Here is an 18,408-nt window from a genome sequence, read left to right as displayed (position 1 = left end):
ACCTGATTTGGCTTCCTGGGATTTTTCTTTGAAGTAATTCGTATACAAATTAAAACCAAAATCAATAGTGCACAAGCGTGAAATGATTCCCGTGGCCCCTTTCAGGCCCTGAGCTCCTCGTCCGTCACAGTCTAGTTCTTGTTTGGTGGGGAGAGGTCCTTGTCCATGGCTCCCGTGGGGTCTGAGTCAGCCATGTCCACGTGTCGGGTGACAGCGAGGAATGTGTCAGGTATGTTAGCTGGGGCTTGGTGCCCGTAATCAGGCTGTAAGTCAGGGGAGCTGTTCTGATCAGTTAATGCCCATCATGGGTGTGTAGGTGGAGGGAGGTGGATGTTTGAAGGAGGGAAATGAACTCCACCTAATGCCTAAGATATGAAGTCTGAACTTGATCTGCAGTAAGTACAGTTGTTCAGGATGTGATATCCCCATCCTTCGCCGCCCTGCCTGATTGTGGGGGTCCCAGCCACTCTCAGGCTGGTTAGGCAGATGAGAAAGGATGTGCAGAGCTAGCCAAGGCCCTCTGGGGAGAAAGAAGAAGCCAGCGTTCCCCAGTGACAGCTGGAGGCGAGGGCGGGAAGACGTGCCCCTCACCTGTTTACCCTGGGATTAATCTTTAGCTCCCCACGGATAGTGACGGGCTTGTCTCAACGCACCAGGATCTGCTCCGGCGTCCACCCTGTGTGCACATCCTGGTTGCTGCCCGACTCTGACGAATTTTGAAATTAATGGGAGGAGGCAAAAGGCAGGAAGCAGATCTGTGTGAGACCCTGACCAGCACCCCAAGGGGGCAGGCGGAGAGGCAGGGTTGGCAGGACTGTGTCCCACCTGCCTGCTGTGCAGGGACGTCCTTGACCCCAGGCAGGGTGCCCAGGGAGCTTTGTGGAGAAGAGCACTTTCAGAGTGGGATTCTAGTCTCATGTTGGCCTTCGTTAGCCGGGCAGGTCCTGTGTCCACTGGGCTACGGTGTGCCCCCCAAGCAGGGTGAGAGCTGCTGTGGACGAGCCCCCGTCCCTTCAGCTCTAACCTTCCGATGGGAACAGGTGGTTGGTGAGGACATTGACCAACTTGTGTTAACACTGACCACACACCTCAGCCTCTAGTTGTACCATGATTGAAACCTCACCAAGTTTATCTTTGAAATACTGTGGGAAGTTGCTTTGGGGACTTTTTAACATGCCACAAAAGAAATTGTGGGTAAGTGCTCAAGCCACGGTGATTTCCCCTTGGGTCAGCTTGCTGTTATTGTGTCTGGGTTTTCAGATTTTGGGTTTTTTTTTAAGTGGATTGAAATTTTGGAACTTAAAGTAGAGTCATACCAGGAGCATCCCTTTTGGAGTATGGGTGACATTTCATTTTCTGTCAAGTCTAAGGAAAGGGAAACTTGGCAGCTCGGAGGCATCCATACATGACCCTTTGTCTTCCAGTCCACATACTACATGGAGGGAAACCTGGGCCACCCCGTGTTCCAGACTCAGTTCGGGAGGATCGCCGTGAACATTTGCTACGGGCGGCACCACCCCCTCAACTGGCTCATGTATAGCATCAACGGTGCTGAGGTCATCTTCAACCCCTCGGCCACCATCGGAGCACTCAGGTCACTTGGCACAAGGGACTTGGGAGGTTTCTGGGGGCAGGCTGCAGGGCGCGGAGGCAGGTTTGGGAAACAGCAGGCAGGTGCGACCACCAGGTTGTCTGAACCCTGGGATGGTGCCAACTTTTCTGTGAAAAAATTCTCCAAGTGTCAATTACGATCCCTCCTAAAGAGCTGTGCTGTACTGTAAAATACCATCCTTGGCTACGATGGTGTCTCAGGTAATAATAATCTCCCCCATCGCTGACAGGATTCAGAAAAGCTCCCCTTCTAAGGGGTCTGGAGCATCAGAGGTACCTGGCCAGCTTCAGCTCCCCCTCGTGTCACAGCTGTGCTCCTGGGGGGTTGGGAGGTGGGGTGACGAATGAGGAGTCCTAAGTCTCCTGTCTGCAGAGTCCGGAGCACGGAGAGCAGACACCCGGACGAGAGAAGGGGCAGACGATGGGTCAGAGCTGAGAGGGTCCTTAAGACATCAGTCAGGTGGCTCTGAAACCTGTTTTTAGCCAACCAAGTGTTTCCTTCTGATAACACAGAACCCGTGTTTGGGTGTTAACCTCACCCCTGAGTAGATAAAGCTGTTGTGACCAGGGTAGAGGGTGGGCCTGGCAGCCCTGAGCTCCTGGGCAAGCCCCGGGCCCCTCACTGAATAAGAGCAGGCAGCTGAGATGACCCAGCACGACTGCACTTCCGCTGCTTCTCTCTCCCCAACGGCTGAGCTTCTGGGTGGTTTCCAGCTTTGCATCATCAACAAGTACCAAAGCTCTAGGAATCTGTGTGTAAATATCTCTCTCCCCAGCTCACTTCCTCCAAAGCAGCATTCCTGGGTCGGGAGGTGCTGGCTTTCACTCTCTGTCATCGGGGCAGGGCCGGGAGGGGGAGTCCCGGTCCCCACGTGGGGTCAGCTGGGGGAGTTCTGGTGGGCAGCCTTGAGTTCCCTGTCACCCCACCCCTGTCATTCTTGTCCTCGCTCTCCATGAAATTTCAGTCGAATTTCTTCTAAAAGTCAGGATGTGACATTCACTTTGCCTTTCTCTTGAGCGTGATGCCCCCTCCACAGCGTTAACTTCCCTCCGTGATCTGATCTGCACAGCAGGTCCCTCACAGAACGCAGACCCCCCTCTGCTACCCCAGACCTGCCACCCCATCCATGCACCCCATCTTGTCTGAGTCTAGGGGGGGCACCGTCAGGCAGAAGGGGACACTCGAGTCTTGGATCTCCCCTCAGAGAATCTCTGGGGGCCTCCTGGCAGCGTGGCCACTATGACAACGTCTGTTGGCAGTTGCGACAAAGGGTGATTCCTGGTCGTCGGGCCACCAAGCCTGGGCAGAACCTCTGGGTCCTAGAGCAGCCCCTCCTGCCGGCCATGTGTAAGACATCCAGCAAGCTCCAGCTCCCCAGAGGGGTCCCTGGAGGATCCTGAAGCCAGTGCCCCACCAGGTACAGCTGCTGTCAGGCCGGGCTGGGCACAGCTGTGTCCTGGAATCAGATGGTCACCTCTCCAACCAAGCGCCCCCAGGCTTTTATCAGCCCCAGTTGAGAAAACAGAAGCACCTCAACATAATACACACGTGTCCTCGGCTTATTAAAAGTTATTGATCTTCCTTCCTTGGCCAACAGTGGTCCAACTGGTGCCCTCCAAGGATGTGGTTCTGCTGGCAGTTAAAACTCTGACAGGTCTTTCAGAAGCAGTATGTCTCACAAGTTCCCACAGTGTCCACACCTTGACCAGATAATTATAGTCTGAGAACCTTAGCCTGAGGACGCATCTGAGAGAGGAGGGGAAGGCTGCCTGCCTGAAGATGCTCATGGCAGCGTGATTGATTACAAGAAAAGCTGGAAGGGAGAGAGAGGTCAGAGTCAGGTCAACACCAGCCCGTCTCTTCCATGGGTTATCGTACAGCCACTAAAACAAATCTTCATGGAGGTACTGCAGCATCATGATGAAAGCCTGTGAGCAAAAAGGTGTTTCCAGGCTGGGATCAGAACTCTGCAAAGACTGAGGATGGTCGTAGAGTGGGGGAAAATTACAACAGGTGGTTCACTAGGATGGTGCAACTCTGAGTTTCTTAAAATACTGAATGATTATTTGTAGAATTGATGGCAAGCACGATGCCAGGCAGATCCCCCCCAGCTGCGCACAAGCATCGGCTCACAGCTTCTGGAAGCATCCATCCCCTTCTCCGGCATCTCCCACCTTCTGTATCAGAGCCCCCCAGACACACACACACACACACACACATACACACACACACGTGCACATGCACAGATTGGAAGGGTATCCTCATTTGTGGGTCCCACAGTTCCAAGCACCCAATGGAAGCAAAGTGCTTTTTGATGAACTGAGTCATCCTGACAAACTGTGCAGCCGTGTGGTCCAGGATTTCTACCATGTATGTGTGTTAATAGGAAAGCCGCCATCCCCACCCCTCGATGCCTTCCCCTTCCCACTGTGATTATTTTTAAGGGCTTGTGTACACCGCGCTGGGAAAGTGGCAAATGTCCCCATACCCCCGCCGGGCTCTCCACGATTCCCGCACGCCCCGGCTCTCACGAACCTCCGGCTTCCTTTCCGTTGCTTGTTTTGAGAGCCTCCGTTTTATTGCCAGCTGTGGGTTTGAGTCCTGCACTCCGCACCCTCCCTGGAGAACTGCAAGAACGATGTTTTATGGCACTCGCTCTGCCACTGTCTGCTTAATTCCCGAAAATGTCATTGACGGGTGTGTTTCTGTAAAAATCCTTTCTTAAAAGTTTTGTCAGCTCGGCTTAGCAGCTGGAGGGGGGAGAAAAGCGGCAAAATGAGTCCCCTCAATCAAGCCTGTGATTTTTTTTCTTCCAGACTCGTGAATCCTCCTGAGAATTAGGCTTGTGACAAGCACCCACCCACCCCTTCCACCTACTCTCTGGTTTAAACCAGGTGCATGCTGACAGGAAGGAAGATTCCAGGGCATCCCGCTCCCAGTCACTCAGCGTTTCTAAGTGGGCATTACATCTGTCAGTTCAGAATCCTAATCACCTTGCTCCTCAGACAGATAATTAGTGACAAGGAGGCCCATTGAATCCTGTGGCACATTTTCTTTGGTGGGCTGGGGAAGGACAGGGTGTCTGGTTGGGGCGAAGTTTCCCACCCCGTCCCCCCTTGGCAGGTGCTGGACTGAGGGAGGCCTGCAGCTCAGCTGTGCCTGTGGAATGACTCCTTCCCGGGCCCGTAGGAGAACCAGGGGGCCTCGGCTGCGAGACTCAGGGTTCAGAAGAGGGAGATGGGGGGGCACTGGGAAATGGGAGCCAGCACAGGGGAGGCGATGTCCACCTACAACCTAAATTCCTTTCAGGTGTACTCTGTTTGCTAGGCCTGAAATCTCCCCCTGTAGAGATTGCTTTGCAAGGCAGCACAGCAGGGTAGGGATTGGGGGACACGCTACACACAAGCCACCAGGGCCCCAGCTCCCTTCTGACATTTACCAGCCTGGGAAGTGGGTTCCTGACCCCCACCTGGGAGGAGGGAACGAGTGAGAAGCAGCAGTTAAGGGGTTCCTGCCACACAGCCTCCCACCCCCACCCCGCCCCCAGAAGCTTCATCTGCATGGTCTCTGAGGATGTTTCAGAAAAGGAAACTGAGTCAGGGTGAGGCTTTGATCCAGGGCTGCTTCTGCTGCGTTGGGCCCTCTCCAAAAGGCCGCTTTGGCTTGAGCCGGGGATGAGCTGGCCTGTTTGTGGGTTTGGGGTCACCCACGGACGCAGTGAGTCTCCCTGGCCATCCCCACCACAGGCCTAGAAGGCTGGCACCCGGGCTGCAGCTCGGGGCCGAGCATCCTCTGAGCCTGGCTGGGAAGTCGGCAACCTGGTTCCTCTCCTTCCGCTCTCACAGTGAGTCCCTGTGGCCAATCGAGGCCAGAAACGCAGCCATCGCCAATCACTGCTTCACCTGCGCCATCAACCGGGTAGGCGAGGTAAGTGCCCGAGGCCTGGCCTCCAGGGAGCCCTCCTGCAGCTGCTGCGAAACCTGCCTGCCAGCGGGGCCCAGCCTCTTCAGAGCAGCAAAAGCCACAAGGGAAAGAACTGCTGTTGCTGTGGCCCTGCTGGGGACACCTGGTGTTACACCTCCTCTCTGCATGCACGCACGCCCCACATGCTAGGGTCCCAGCAGGGGGCAGACTGGCTTCTGTCACTTTGAAAGAAAACACTGTCCCTCCCCTGTTTTTGTCTGTTTTGTCTTTAGCTGAAACCATTTTGAAAGGCTCTCACCTCAGTACTGCCAAGTACCCAATTTCTCTCCACCCACCCTTGACCTCACGCACCAAAGGATTCTGACTACAAACACCATGTATTTATTGCAAAACAAATCCTCTTCCTCATTCTTACGAATCAGATGTCAAACTCTAATCAGAGCATCTGATCAGTCTGAGAGAACACTAAGTCAGTCTAATTTCTGACAACGTAAAGAAACTCAGTGTTTTAATTAGCCCGCGTATCCCTGTCCCTGCTGGACACGCAGTTTCCATTAGGCTTCTGGAAGATATTGAGAGCCACGAGCAGACACCCACCCCTGCTGCCTTTGCAGACCCCAGGCTGGGCTTTATGACTCCAGCAGGCGAGCCTCAGACGCCCTCCACGGCCCTGGGAACCACTCTCTTCAATGACTTTCCCTTCTCCCAGCAGATGGCAAAATCCGGGTCTTCCCCTGGCTGGTCAGATGCCCCGCTGGCTGCCTGCTGGCCTGGGGCTGGGACTCAGCAGGGATGGTTAAGTTCAGGCTGGTCCTCATCACTTTAACTCCTAACTCCCTCACCCCAGCCTGACGTTGATGAACAACCCAGCAGCGCCCCCTATAGGTGTGTCTTACCTTGGTTTTATTTCCCAGGAGTTCTTTCCGAATGAGTTCACCTCTGGGGATGGCAAGAAAGGTATGTCCCGTGACTTTCCGTGGGACTGCATATGAGGGGTGGGCCTCACTGTTTCTTCCCCATCTGCCGCTTCCGGGCAGGGTCTACCCCACAGACTGTGTCTGCACAGCTGTGTCCCCATATGGATCGGCAGTTCTGGCCCTGTGACCACCTCATTCCCTGGATGAGGATGGAGTAGAGATCGGATCAGACTCCATCCCTCCCCCGGGACTAGGGTGAAGATGGACTGAGGTGTGGGGGAGCCCTTTGTGAGCGCCCTGAAATAGGGGTGCATCATCCACCCCGCAGACCTCACTCCCCCCTCCCTTTGTCCTCGTCCACACCCCTCACTCCCCAGCTGTACAAATGCCCCAGAGCCCAGCATGGCTGCCTTGGGTTCCTAGAATCCACAGCTTGTTTTGATCTGAGGGCAGGTCTCACCTCACCTCTGCTAGGAATCTGCCACTCCCCGCCCCCCCGCCAACCCGCCTCACCTCTCTGGCCTGGAATGTGGGAGGGGGGCTGCCCCCTCACCAAGGAGGTGTCTGAACTCGCTCATGGTTCCCGCCCTGGGAAGCAGAGGGGGCTGAGGGGGTCTGTCTCCCAGAAGAGCATTTCCTGAAAGGGCTCCATATCCCCCCCAATGTGAGGCCTTGGAGACCTCCTGAGTCTCTGGTCCCACTTAGCTCCCTGCAGGAAAGTGAGGCCAGCTGGGCCCTGCACTGCGCCCACATGCTCCCTACGCACCTTCAGGGTGGCTGTTACCCTGCTTTACTGGTGAGGGGACTGAGGCGTGGAGGGAGGGTAGGGTGACACAGCTGGCACGGCTGGCAAGGGCAGAGCCACCAGCTCACCATGCGGGGCCACCACAGGAAGCCCTGCAGAGCCATGCAACTCCCTTGGGCTATGGTGGCTGATGCTGGAGCTGGAGGCCAATACCTCTACTAGGGTGACCTGTAAAAGGTTCCCGGGGCAGAGGTGAGGGCGCTGAGGGTGACATGCAGCCACTTGCTGGGCCTCCAGGCCCAAGGAGGGAGGCAGGTCCTTGGGACCTTGGCCACCACTGGGGAGGGAGGTGGGGACCCTTTGTCCTGGGAGTCTCTTGGTGCACCCATCCCCCTGCAGAGTCCACCCATGTCTGCCTGAGCTCACGGGGGCCTTGCCTTTGCTCCTTCACAGCTCACCGGGACTTCGGCTACTTTTATGGCTCAAGCTACGTGGCGGCCCCTGATGGTAGCCGCACCCCCGGGCTCTCCCGCAACCGGGATGGGCTGCTGGTCACCGAGCTCGACCTCAACCTCTGCCGGCAGGTGAATGACATCTGGGGCTTCAAGGTGGGTCCTGAGTCCCCTGCTCCTCCGCGTGGGCCCGTCCTGCCCCCAGCCCTGGGAGCCGCGGCTGCTGGGGGCCTCAGGGACAGCCGCATGAGGCTACGAGTTGAGCAGAAGGCCCAGTGTCTGCCTCCTTGAAGGCCAGGGCCGGTGCTCAGGGGAGGAACCACTGGGTCAAACGATGCCCAGGCAGCAGGCCTCAATAAATTCTCTGCTCATCTGATTTAGATTCTGGGCGCTTTCAAGCAAATTAATCTCAATTTCATTTGTCCAGAGAATGGAGTGGATTGGCCTCGCTAATCCTTTTTTCCTTTCCAGGCATTTGCACTTATCACAAGGTAAATGTGCATGTCTGGCTCTGCCTGTGGCCAGGCCCCAAGTCTAGGCCTTGACAATGGAGGGAAGTGGGTCAAGCGGAGAAATGGGATCCAGACCTGGCTCTGCCACTGCTTTGCAAGCCCCTTCTGCTCCCGGCCTTAGTACTCCCATTTGTAAAACAAGAGGCTGAACTCGAAGGCCCCAGGTGGCCTTGGAGACCAATACCCTGTGACACCACGGAGTGTAAGTGCCCACCTCCTGGGATAGGGTGCTTGCAGCCTGGGACCCCCCCCAAAATACGGCATCTCATCAAGGACACAGATGGAGTTTGCTGTGTTAGTGTCTAGCAGTATTTCCACCAACTCTGCACCCACTTATAAGAAAATCATCAGATGTAGAGAACAAACGTATGCACACCAAGGTGGGAAAGCAGCAGGGGGTGGGCGGGGGCGGGGGTGGGATGAATTGGGAGATTGGGATTGACATATATACACTAATAGGTATAAAATAGATAACTAATAAGAACATACTGTATAAAAAAAATTAAATTTAAAAAAAAAAGAAAGAAAATCATACACACAAATGAACATCTCATTGTCAGGACGGAATGACTTTGCGCAGCATATCTGGGAGGGACCAGGACTTCGGATCCAGCCAGACAAGGGCTTCAGGCCTGACTCCCCTGTTTATGTGAGGGTGGGTCCTTGGGCACGTTTCCTGAGTCCCAGATTCTCACTGGACAGAGAAGGCACTTCCCACATGAAAGTCTCCTGGCCTATCTCTCCTCCTCCAGAAGTTTAGATTAATGCAGGATTCCACACAAATTAGAAGTTGGAACCAATAAACAGAATGGTTTCTCGTTAGTAACTTTTTGAAAGCGGAAGGCTTCCCAAGCCATGGTGATGGGCATGAGTTCCCGTCAAGGCTTTGGAAAGGAGGGAGGGAGGGAATGCTGGGGTGTGAGCACCCTGGGTGGGCTTTCCGGCCCCACCCCCAGCCTCTCCCAGCCTCTCTGTGTCCACGATGAGCTGCCATGTGGAATGGATGGGCCTCCAGAGCCAGGGGACCAGGGTGCGAATCTCGGCAACTCCACTCCTGGCTCGTGACCGGGAGCAGGTCAAGCCCTCCTCCCTCCTGCCTTGGAGCCACCACACCTTCTGGCGGAAGATCACAGAGGTCTTTCAGCAGGAGGGGCTAGGGGGTGTGAGTCATCACCGGCACCCGTGATCTTCGCCACAGCCCCAGAATCGTTGCCAAAAGGTTACACGGGGGTTGTGCCTCTATATCATACTCTGAGACTGTCCTGTCAACCAGCCTTCCTAAAGGATTTCTGTCCCATGGCTGCCCTCCAGTGGCAGCAGGTGGTGGCGAGCAAATGAGGGCGTTTATGAAACGGGAACCTCTAAAGTCTGTGTTTCACTTTCAGATGACAGGCAGATACGAGATGTATGCACGGGAGCTTGCCGAAGCTGTCCAACCCAGCTACAGCCCCAAGATTGTGAAAGAGTAGCAGCCTTCAGCCGCTGCCCGCCAAGGAGGGCACCTCTGCCCACAGCAGATCAGCCAGGGCTCCAGGCTCTAGTGTCCAAATTCTCCCTGCTTGATGCCCTGATAGCACTGCTGCCCAGATTGGTTTTAAAGTGCCTGGGTGGGGAGGGTCGAATGAGTACCAGGTTTCCTTCTGTGGTGATGAAAATGTTTGGGGACTGGATAGAGGTGATGGCTATGCAACATTGTGAATGTACCAAATCCACTGAATTGTTCACTTTGAAATGATTAAACTTTGTTAAGTGAATTTTAGAAATTCAATTAAAGACAATCCCAGGGACTTCCGTGGTTGTCCTGTGGCTATGACTCCCAATGCAGGGGGCCCGGGTTCGATCCCTGGTCGGGGAACTAGATCCCACATGCATGCTGCAACCAAGAGGCCCGCGTGCCGCAACTAAAACGATCCCGTGTGCCACAACGAAGACCCGGCACAGCCAAAATAAATAAATAAATAAATAAATATTTAAAAAAATAAATAAAGACATTCCCAGGCACCCATTGTGCAAGTTGGTTTGAAGTTACACAGGTGGGAGGCCCCAGTCCTGAGTTTCTCCGCTTCTCTGTTTAGACTGGCAGCAATTCGAGGGTCAGCGTGGGAGTGTATGCGCTAGAGGGAGGTGAGGCTGACCAGAGTCACTGAGGCACCTGGTGGCTGCGGGCAGGGGGAAAGTCATTGGAAGAGTCATCTTGGCTATAGTCTCCACTTATTCAATCAGATGCTAATCTGGGTGTTGCTGTGAAGGTATTTAGTCAATGTGATTAAAGCCCATAGCCAGTTAACCAAGCAAGTGAGATTATCCTAGATAATCTGGGTAGGCCTGATTTAATCCGTCAAAAGGCCCCGGGAGCAGGGCTTCCCGGATGAGGAAGGGATTCACGTGTGTACAGCAGCCTCAGCCCAGGCCCGAGCATTCCAGTCTGCCCTTCCTGACAGCCTGCTCTCCAGATTTCAGGCTTGTCCATCCAGACCCCACAGTCACTGAAATCAATTCCTTGCAATGAATTCCTTAATATGTATCCTACCATTTCTTCTTTTTTTTTTTTTTGGCCATGCCTCACTGCTTGCGGGATCTTAGTTCCCTGACCAGGGACTGAACCCGCGCCCTCGGCAGTGAAAGCTCAGAGTCCTAACCACTGGACCACCAGGGAATTCCCCTGTTTCTCTTTCTTTGGTGGACCCTGACTGATGTAGGTTCTGGTATTGGAACTGTTTCTAGAGGAACAGAATCTCAAGGATGAGTCTTCTGTGTTGGTTCTAGGATTCCTGGAATTCTTCTCTAATTCGATTGGATTTAAAGGCACTGATGAGCTGTGAGCTGGACCTGGGCAATTGGAGGCTCTTACCCTCTTCCGTGTCCTTGGAATGTCCATTCTGCCCACTGTTCCTACATTAGGAGTGACATTGGTGATGCAACCTTGAGAGAGTGGTGTGTTATTGAAGCCATCTGGACTGTATTAGTGACTGAACCCCATTAAGGCAACTGTGTAAACTCTTAAAATTCTGACAGGCAGGTGGCAGAGATCTATTCATCTTGCAGCCGCCCAAGACAAGCTTCCTATGTAAGTCCTTTTATTAAAACTGCCACCTGCCAATCTGGAGTGGCTGCTTCTTTCTTTGGTCTCTTCTTGCCCTCCGAGAGCAGGGGCCAGTTTTAAATTTCACCCGGGGAACTCCTGAGGTTGCGAACCAACATAATTGTACGCCAACAAATTGGATACCCTAGATGAAATGGACAAATACCTAGAAATACAAAACCTATCAAGTCTGAGTCACAGGGGCTTCCCTGGTGGCGCAGTTGTTAAGAATCCGCCTGCCAATGCAGGGGAAATGGGTTCGAGCCCTGATCAGGGGAGATCTCACGTGCCGCGGAGCAACTAAGGTGTGTCACAACTACTGAGACTGCGTGCCACAACTACTGAAACCCACACGCCTAGAGCCCGTGCTCCACAACAAGAGAATCCACCGCAATGAGAAGCCCGCACACCCCCGCTCACTGCAACTAGAGAAAGCCCACGCACAGCAATGAAGACCCAATGCAGCCAAAAATAAATAAATAAAATAAATTTATTAAAAAAAGACTGAGTCACAGAGAAATAGAAAATCTGAATAGACCTATAACTAGTAAGGAGACTGAAGGAGTAATCAAAACGCTCCCCCAAAAAAGAAAAGCCTGGAACCTGATGGTTTCACTGACGAATTCTACCAAACAGTCAAAGAAGAACTAACACCAATTCTTCTCACATTTTTCCAAAAAACTGAAGAGGAGGGAGCACTTCTTAACTCATTCTGTAAGGCCAACATTACCCTGACACCCAAGCCAGACAAAGATGCTACAAGAAAACAAAACTACAGACCAATATCCCTTTGAATATTGATGCAAATACCCTCAACAAAATACTAGCAAACTGAAATCAGCAGCATGTTAAAAGGATTATACACCATGACCAAGTGGGATTCATTCCCAGAATGCGAGGATGATCCAAAATACAAAAATCAATGTAATATGCCACATTAAAATCTCAGATGATCAACTTAATTGATGTAGAAAAAGCATTTCACAAAATTGAAAACCCTTTCATGATTTAAAAAAACACTCAACATAACTCGGAACAGAAGTAAACTACATAACAGAGACCATATATGAAAAACCCACAGTTAACATCATGCATAGTTAATGGTGAAAAACTCAATGGCCACTTTTTGCACTTCTATTCAACATAGTGTTGGAAGTTATAGCCAGAGCAATTAAATAAATAAATAATCATATCCCAATTTGAAAGAAGTAAAATCATCTGTTTGTAGATGACATCCTGTATATAGAAAACCCTAAAGATTTCATACCAAAAAAGTATTAGAACTAATAAATGAATTTAGCAAAGCAACAAGACACAAAAGCAACACACAAAAATCCGTTGTAGGGCTTCCCTGGTGGTGCAGTGGTTGAGAATCTGCCTGCTAATGCAGGGGACACGGGTTCGAGCCCTGGTCTGGGAAGATCCCACATGCCGCAAAGCAGCTAGGCCCGTGAGCCACAATTACTGAGCCTGCACGTCTTGAGCCTGTGCTCCGTGGCGGGAGAGGCCACGAAAGTGAGAGGCCCGTGCACCGCGATGAAGAGTGGCCCCCGCTTGCCACAACTAGAGAAAGCCCTCGCACAGAAACGAAGACCCAACACAGCCATAAATAAAATAAATAAATAAGTTAATTAATTAATTTAAAAAAAAAAATCCGTTGTATTTCTATACACTAAACAATTTGAAAAGGAAATTAAGAAAACAATTCCACTTAGAATAGCATCAAAAAGAAATACTTAGGAATTAACCAAGGAGGTGAAAGACTTCTACAATGAAAACTACAGGGAATTCCCTGGTGCTCCAGTGGTTAGGACTCGGGGCTTTCACTGCCGAAGGCGCAGGTTCAATCCCTGGTTGGGTAACTGAGATCCCACAAGCCATGCAATGCGGCCAAAAAAAAAAAATTAGTAGTATTTACCTAATAGATTTGTTATGAGGATGTAAAGCACTCAGAATAGTCTGGCACTTTGTAAGAGCTCAATAAATGCTAGTTATTATTTTTTTTAAAAAATCCAAAAAACCAACAACACCCATTAAATGATTGTGCTGGGAAGTCCATCCTGGTCACACGCCTCAGTCCACGATGAGTCATGGGCCCTGGAATGCAGATGTCTGCATGGTGCAGGCTGAGGGCTGGGCTTCTGCTCTTGTTTCTCCTGTCCCCAGCTCCAGGTGCACAGCAGGCCCCTGGGGAAATTCTGTAGAGCAAAGGAAGGCACGCTGGTTCAGCTGGGACCCTGGGCAGAGGATCTCATGGCTGGGGACTGTGGTATTCAAAAGAGAAATCGGCTTTTTTCTTCTGATTGTAGTGAGCAAATATTTTATAGAAAATTTAGAAGATAAGGGAAAATACAGAGAAGGGAGAAAAAAATCATCTCTAGTCCTCCAACCCAGAGATAGATCATAGCTAACATTTTGGCATATTTCTTTTCAGTCCTATTTTATGGACTATGCCTATTTTAACATAATTGGGATCATAATGTCCATATAATTTTGTGGTGTTCCCTTCTGTTTCTCAATGTAATGTGAACATTTTCCTTCACCATAAAAAAAAAAAATTGTTTTTAAACACTTTACCAGCTGCATAGTGTTCGACATGTAGATGGCCCCCTATTTATTTAATTATTCCCCTACATTAGACATTAAGGTATGTATGTATGTACTTATTCATTGCTGTTACAAATGATGCTGGTATGAATACTTTAATGGCTAAATTAGTCTTATTTCTATTGTTTTCTTTAGGGTAGGTCCCAAGAAATGGAATTCACTGTGTTGAAAAGCATGAACGTCTTGTCAAGAACTGGGAAGAATCTGAGATCTTACCCTATGTGCAAGCTGATGAGTTAGCTGACCTCAGTTTCATGGATGCTCAGCAAAAGACACAACACTCCTGGATCAGAGACAAAGGACTTCGTTACAACAATAGCAGCAGCCAGAGTACCAGCATTTTCTTGCAGGAGTTCCTTGAGCCCCAATTCCCACAAGACAACACAAAGAGGGCCAAGTGACTCCTACACACACAGTGAGTTGCATTAAGGAGAGAAAGGGAAAAAGAGAGATGAGAGCTTAGAGAATTTGACTCTTTTATACTGGATGGTAAAGTATGTCTGCTCCTTGTTCTAAAGACAGACGCTGCCCCTCTCTACCAAGGTCGCAAGAACACCTATGCTTTGCTCTGGAGGGAGACCTATCTCTATCTTACAAGGCTGTTGGCTCTGCAGACATCCTTGAAAAATAGTCTGGGACAAAGGCATTCATGGTTTTAGCTCGCAAGTCAGGCAGAAACTCGAGAAATGTGAGAGACCCACAACGATAACTTCCAAAAATATCCACCCCTCATTTCTACACCATCTTGACTTCTGGCAACTTCCCCATGAGTGTACCACGCCAACAGTTGCTCTCGTTAATCTGATCAACAGAAGCTGGACTAAATCAATTCAGTTTGTCTCTTGGCATTTAATTAATTTCATCCACAGCGCTTCAAGGAGCAGAATGAGTCCCACCTGCAGTATTAACCTCAATCCCACCTCCCCCACCCGCCCCCCACCCCTGGGTCCTTGACCCAACAGGCTGGACAAATCCCATAAACCATCAAGGTCTATCTTAGAAAAAGTCAAATGGCTTTCTCAAATACTGACCTCTCCACTTAGCCTAGGTCATTAATCCAAGAATGGCAGGTTATATTAGGTATTGCCCAGTCGACGCTTTGGCCCACAAGGAAGAAGTCTAGGCAAGTTTATCATTCGTACCCACTCTGGCCAGTAAGTTGACACTGACCTGAATGACTTCCAGGGCCAAGGTGGTACCACTGGTCACTTCAGCTACTGTCAGGGACATCACTGTTTCTAATCAATGACTACCATCCCAGGGATAACTACCCACAGAGTCCACCTAAATAATGGGTCAGTTATTGGTCCAGGAAGCTCCCCAGGGTAACTCAGGATAGCCTCATTTCAGTGAGGTCTCCACAGTTGTCTGTGGGCTACCCAACCTACTGGTGGTATTTGTTTAAGCACTTGAAGGGGGAATTCCCTGGCGGTCCAGTGGTTAGGAGTCTGCGCTCTCAATGCCGAGGGCCCAGGTTCGATCCCTGATCAGGGAACTAAGATCCTGCAAGCCACGGCGCGGTCAAAAAAAAAAAAACCAAAACAAAATAAATAAACACTTGAAGGTCTGTTACAACCACCACAAAGATGCAAGACACTGTTCAGGGAGGTTGGTGAGTTCATGCATGGCGTCCACACAAGTACAGTCATCAGGGCACACATGGTGCCCCTAGAAAGAAAGTGTTATTTACAAGTGTTGGGGTCCCCCAAGAGGGACCTCCATCCATCAAGACAGAGGTTGATAATGCCTCTAGTGTGGCCTCCCGGCCAGCTGGTAGGCCTTTGGGTTCCCAGGTGAGTTTGAATAATTGAGTCTGATCCTCCTATTTGGAAGGACTGCCTGAGGGCAGTCATCCAATCTATTCTGTTTGCCCATGCCGCCAGCTGGGTGGCATTCTTCTTCCCCACAGGGTGACTGAGTGAGTTCTATGGGAATGGGGGTTGGGAAGGCATCTGGTGGTACTGCAGGAATTTTTCCTGGAAGATACAGGAGCCAACCACATCTCCTGCATTTCCAATAGACTTCTGGTGAGGTTAACAGGAATCACACTGTAGTCAAAGCCATCTGGTCAGGAAGAGGGCAAACCCTGTTACATTTAAGGTGCTTGCAGAAGTTTGGGAGAACTGCACCAGGGCATTTTTTGGGAAGGCTCCAGAGGCAATTATGAAAGGCAAAGATCATTCGTGATTAATGCCTCTCCCTACCTATCTCCTGGGATCTAAGGTGTTTCCTACCTAGGGGCCAGAGTTGCTGCTCCCCCTCCAAAATCAGCATAGCTAAACTCCAGTAGCTAAAATGTCACCTGTTAATTTTTTTTCCTCCATTTTCTCCTTCTCAGACCCAAGCCTTTTGTTTGGAAGGGTCAGGTGCAAGAAGAAAAGGGCATTTTTATAAAATGCAGAGAGACCCAATATATTCCCCACTTTGTCCCGCATGGGCTGCCGTAGGAGTTCTCCTCGAGCAATGTCCTCACCCAAGTGGTTGCAGCCCTTGTGATCTAAGACCGTGCCAGTCCGTCAAGAGAATCAAAGTGGCTGAACCAGAATCAAGTTTGAATCCCTAGGCCCCCTTTTGGCTTGGCTTTCACCTAGAAAATGTGCCAACCAGGCCGGCCCAGAGCTGCTCTCAGGGGAAATAAAGAAGCAAGGTGTCCAGGAATAGTCAAGTCTGAATCCCCAAATTTCGAAATAGGTCCTTATGACCTTCTTACCACTTTCATCCAGATGTCCCCAGGAAGTGGCTTTTCTAGGTACAGGTGCATTCAATGACCAAAATGCTTTACAGAAGTGTGTGGACCAGGAGGCAGTGAGGGAAGTAGAGCCAGAAACCTTTTTGTGTTGATTTTTGAGGAGGCATTACAGTGTTGAATGATTCCAGATGCCTGTGGATGGATGGCAGGGAGTGTGGAGGGTCCACTGAATATCTTGACTTCTGCTCATTGCTGATTAGCTTTTGTGATGAAAGGTACACCTTGTCAGACTGCAAATGGCCCCAAAAGCCAAAAAACACCACACAGATTAGTTTCAAGGGCCACAATGGTGTGCCCAGAGTTGGCTGATTGGAATGGAACAGCAACTCCATAACCCTAGAAAGTGTCAACCGTGATGAGTCACCATGAATAGCCACGAGAGCAGGTGGGAGGTATGATGGAGTCGGAGGTGTGCCTCCCGGAGCCACACCCTGGGCAAGGTGACCTCCTTCCCTGCAAGAGAAATGGGCCAGCCCTTGGCAGGAATCACAACTCTGGCATGCAGTGGTAGCCTCTGCATCAGAAACCACTTTTCCTTTGCTCCAGGTCCAAGGTGGCGGGTGTGTTGTCATACCCAGCCCAGTGATGAATCCAGGTGGCAATCAGGTGGCACAGGGGTGCAATCACCAGCCTTATCCCAGTTGGTCGCATCAGAGAACAGACCTGGGCATCCACATGAGTGATCTAGACAGTTTGAAGTTTGCGGGGTGGCAGACCCAACAACAGCCCAAGAGCCAGTAAAAACACATCGGGGTTTACCAAGTGGAGGATTGGCCTAGTGCATGAGAACGGCCTGGGATTCTCGCTACTGAGCAGAGGACTCACACCCATTTCTGGTTCTGGGCCGTGCTGCTGAGGGTAAACAGCAGAGCAGCCAGTGGACACCACTGGATTTCAGCTTAGTTGACCCATTGGTGAATAAGACCCAGGCATTTGGGGGAACTTGAGGTCACCATAGAACCAGTGGCTTTGCTTTGGTAGAAGGAGATGGGGATGTAAGTTCCCCCTGGAGGATCAGCTGCCAGTTTTTTCAGGTAAATCTGAGGTGTCCCTCAGGCCAGGGCAAATCCATGATGTGGGTCCCTGGATACTGCAGCTGGGGCAGTTGGACGGAGGTGAGTCAGAGGAGAGCAGGATCTGTGCTCCTCCAGAGCGTTGGGGCCACACGCCAGGCTCCCTACCTGGAGACAGGCCGCCCGGGGCCAGTGCAGCCCAGCTCTGGCTCCAGAACTCAGAGTTCACTTCCTGGCTCTGCTGGCATTGCTCACTCCTGCAGGGCCACTGGGTTGCTTCTGACCGTGACCTGGGCCAAGGGTTGGGAAAGCAGCAATGATGGGTTTGGGTCAAGCTCTGTCCATAACCCTTTGAACAATGACCTCGGGCCAGTTGCTCCCCTCTCTGGGCTGCAGTCTCCCCACTGGACTAGACCAGTGGTTACCCAAGGATGGGCATGTTTCACAGAATACCAGTGTTCCACAGAAACAAGCTCTGTGGCAAAGCAGTTTGGGGAAACCCTAAATGAATGGGGTCCCCCTGCCGCAGGATTATAGAGTCTTTTCTGCACATCCTAAATCTCTGGGCGGGGGCTGTAGCATGCAGTGTTTGCCAAGCTGATCTGACCAGGGCACCCCGTCATATAGAACTTCTCACCATTAGTATTCTGAAGGGCGTGGCTCAGGACACGCTAGAGAGGATGGTCTCCGGAACGTTCCTAGCTCTGGTCTATGGGACCTCTAGTGATCCTTGCCTCCTGGTGTTCACGCTTGCTCTCACGCTCTCGTGCTCTTGCTCTCTCCCTCCCTCCTTCC

The 18,408-nt window shown here is 51.3% G+C and overlaps 1 protein-coding gene across 5 annotated transcripts in view; it reads left to right on the top strand.

Annotated features, from left to right (window-relative positions):
* The window catches only part of UPB1 (beta-ureidopropionase 1), a 29,183-nt gene extending 17,915 nt beyond the window's left edge, over positions 1-11,268 (top strand). For 2 of the 5 annotated variants that reach the window (XM_082354772.1, XM_082354776.1), the window contains 5 exons: positions 1,425-1,594; positions 5,458-5,539; positions 6,451-6,493; positions 7,652-7,806; positions 10,929-11,268. In XM_082354772.1, coding sequence (XP_082210898.1) covers positions 1,425-1,594; positions 5,458-5,539; positions 6,451-6,493; positions 7,652-7,806; positions 10,929-11,063 — 585 coding nt within the window. In that variant the 3' untranslated portion in view covers positions 11,064-11,268. Of the gene's footprint in view, positions 1-1,424; positions 1,595-5,457; positions 5,540-6,450; positions 6,494-7,651; positions 7,807-9,547; positions 9,950-10,928 lie in introns of those variants that run through there. The other 3 variants (XM_082354773.1, XM_082354775.1, XM_082354774.1) reach the window with 3 other exon arrangements.
* Positions 11,269-18,408: the final 7,140 nt, after the last annotated feature.

Source organism: Balaenoptera borealis (genome assembly GCF_965194805.1).
Source record: "Balaenoptera borealis genome assembly, chromosome: 14".
In the NCBI taxonomy this organism is placed as follows: domain Eukaryota; kingdom Metazoa; phylum Chordata; class Mammalia; order Artiodactyla; family Balaenopteridae; genus Balaenoptera; species Balaenoptera borealis.
This window is presented reverse-complemented; position numbering and strand designations above follow the sequence as displayed.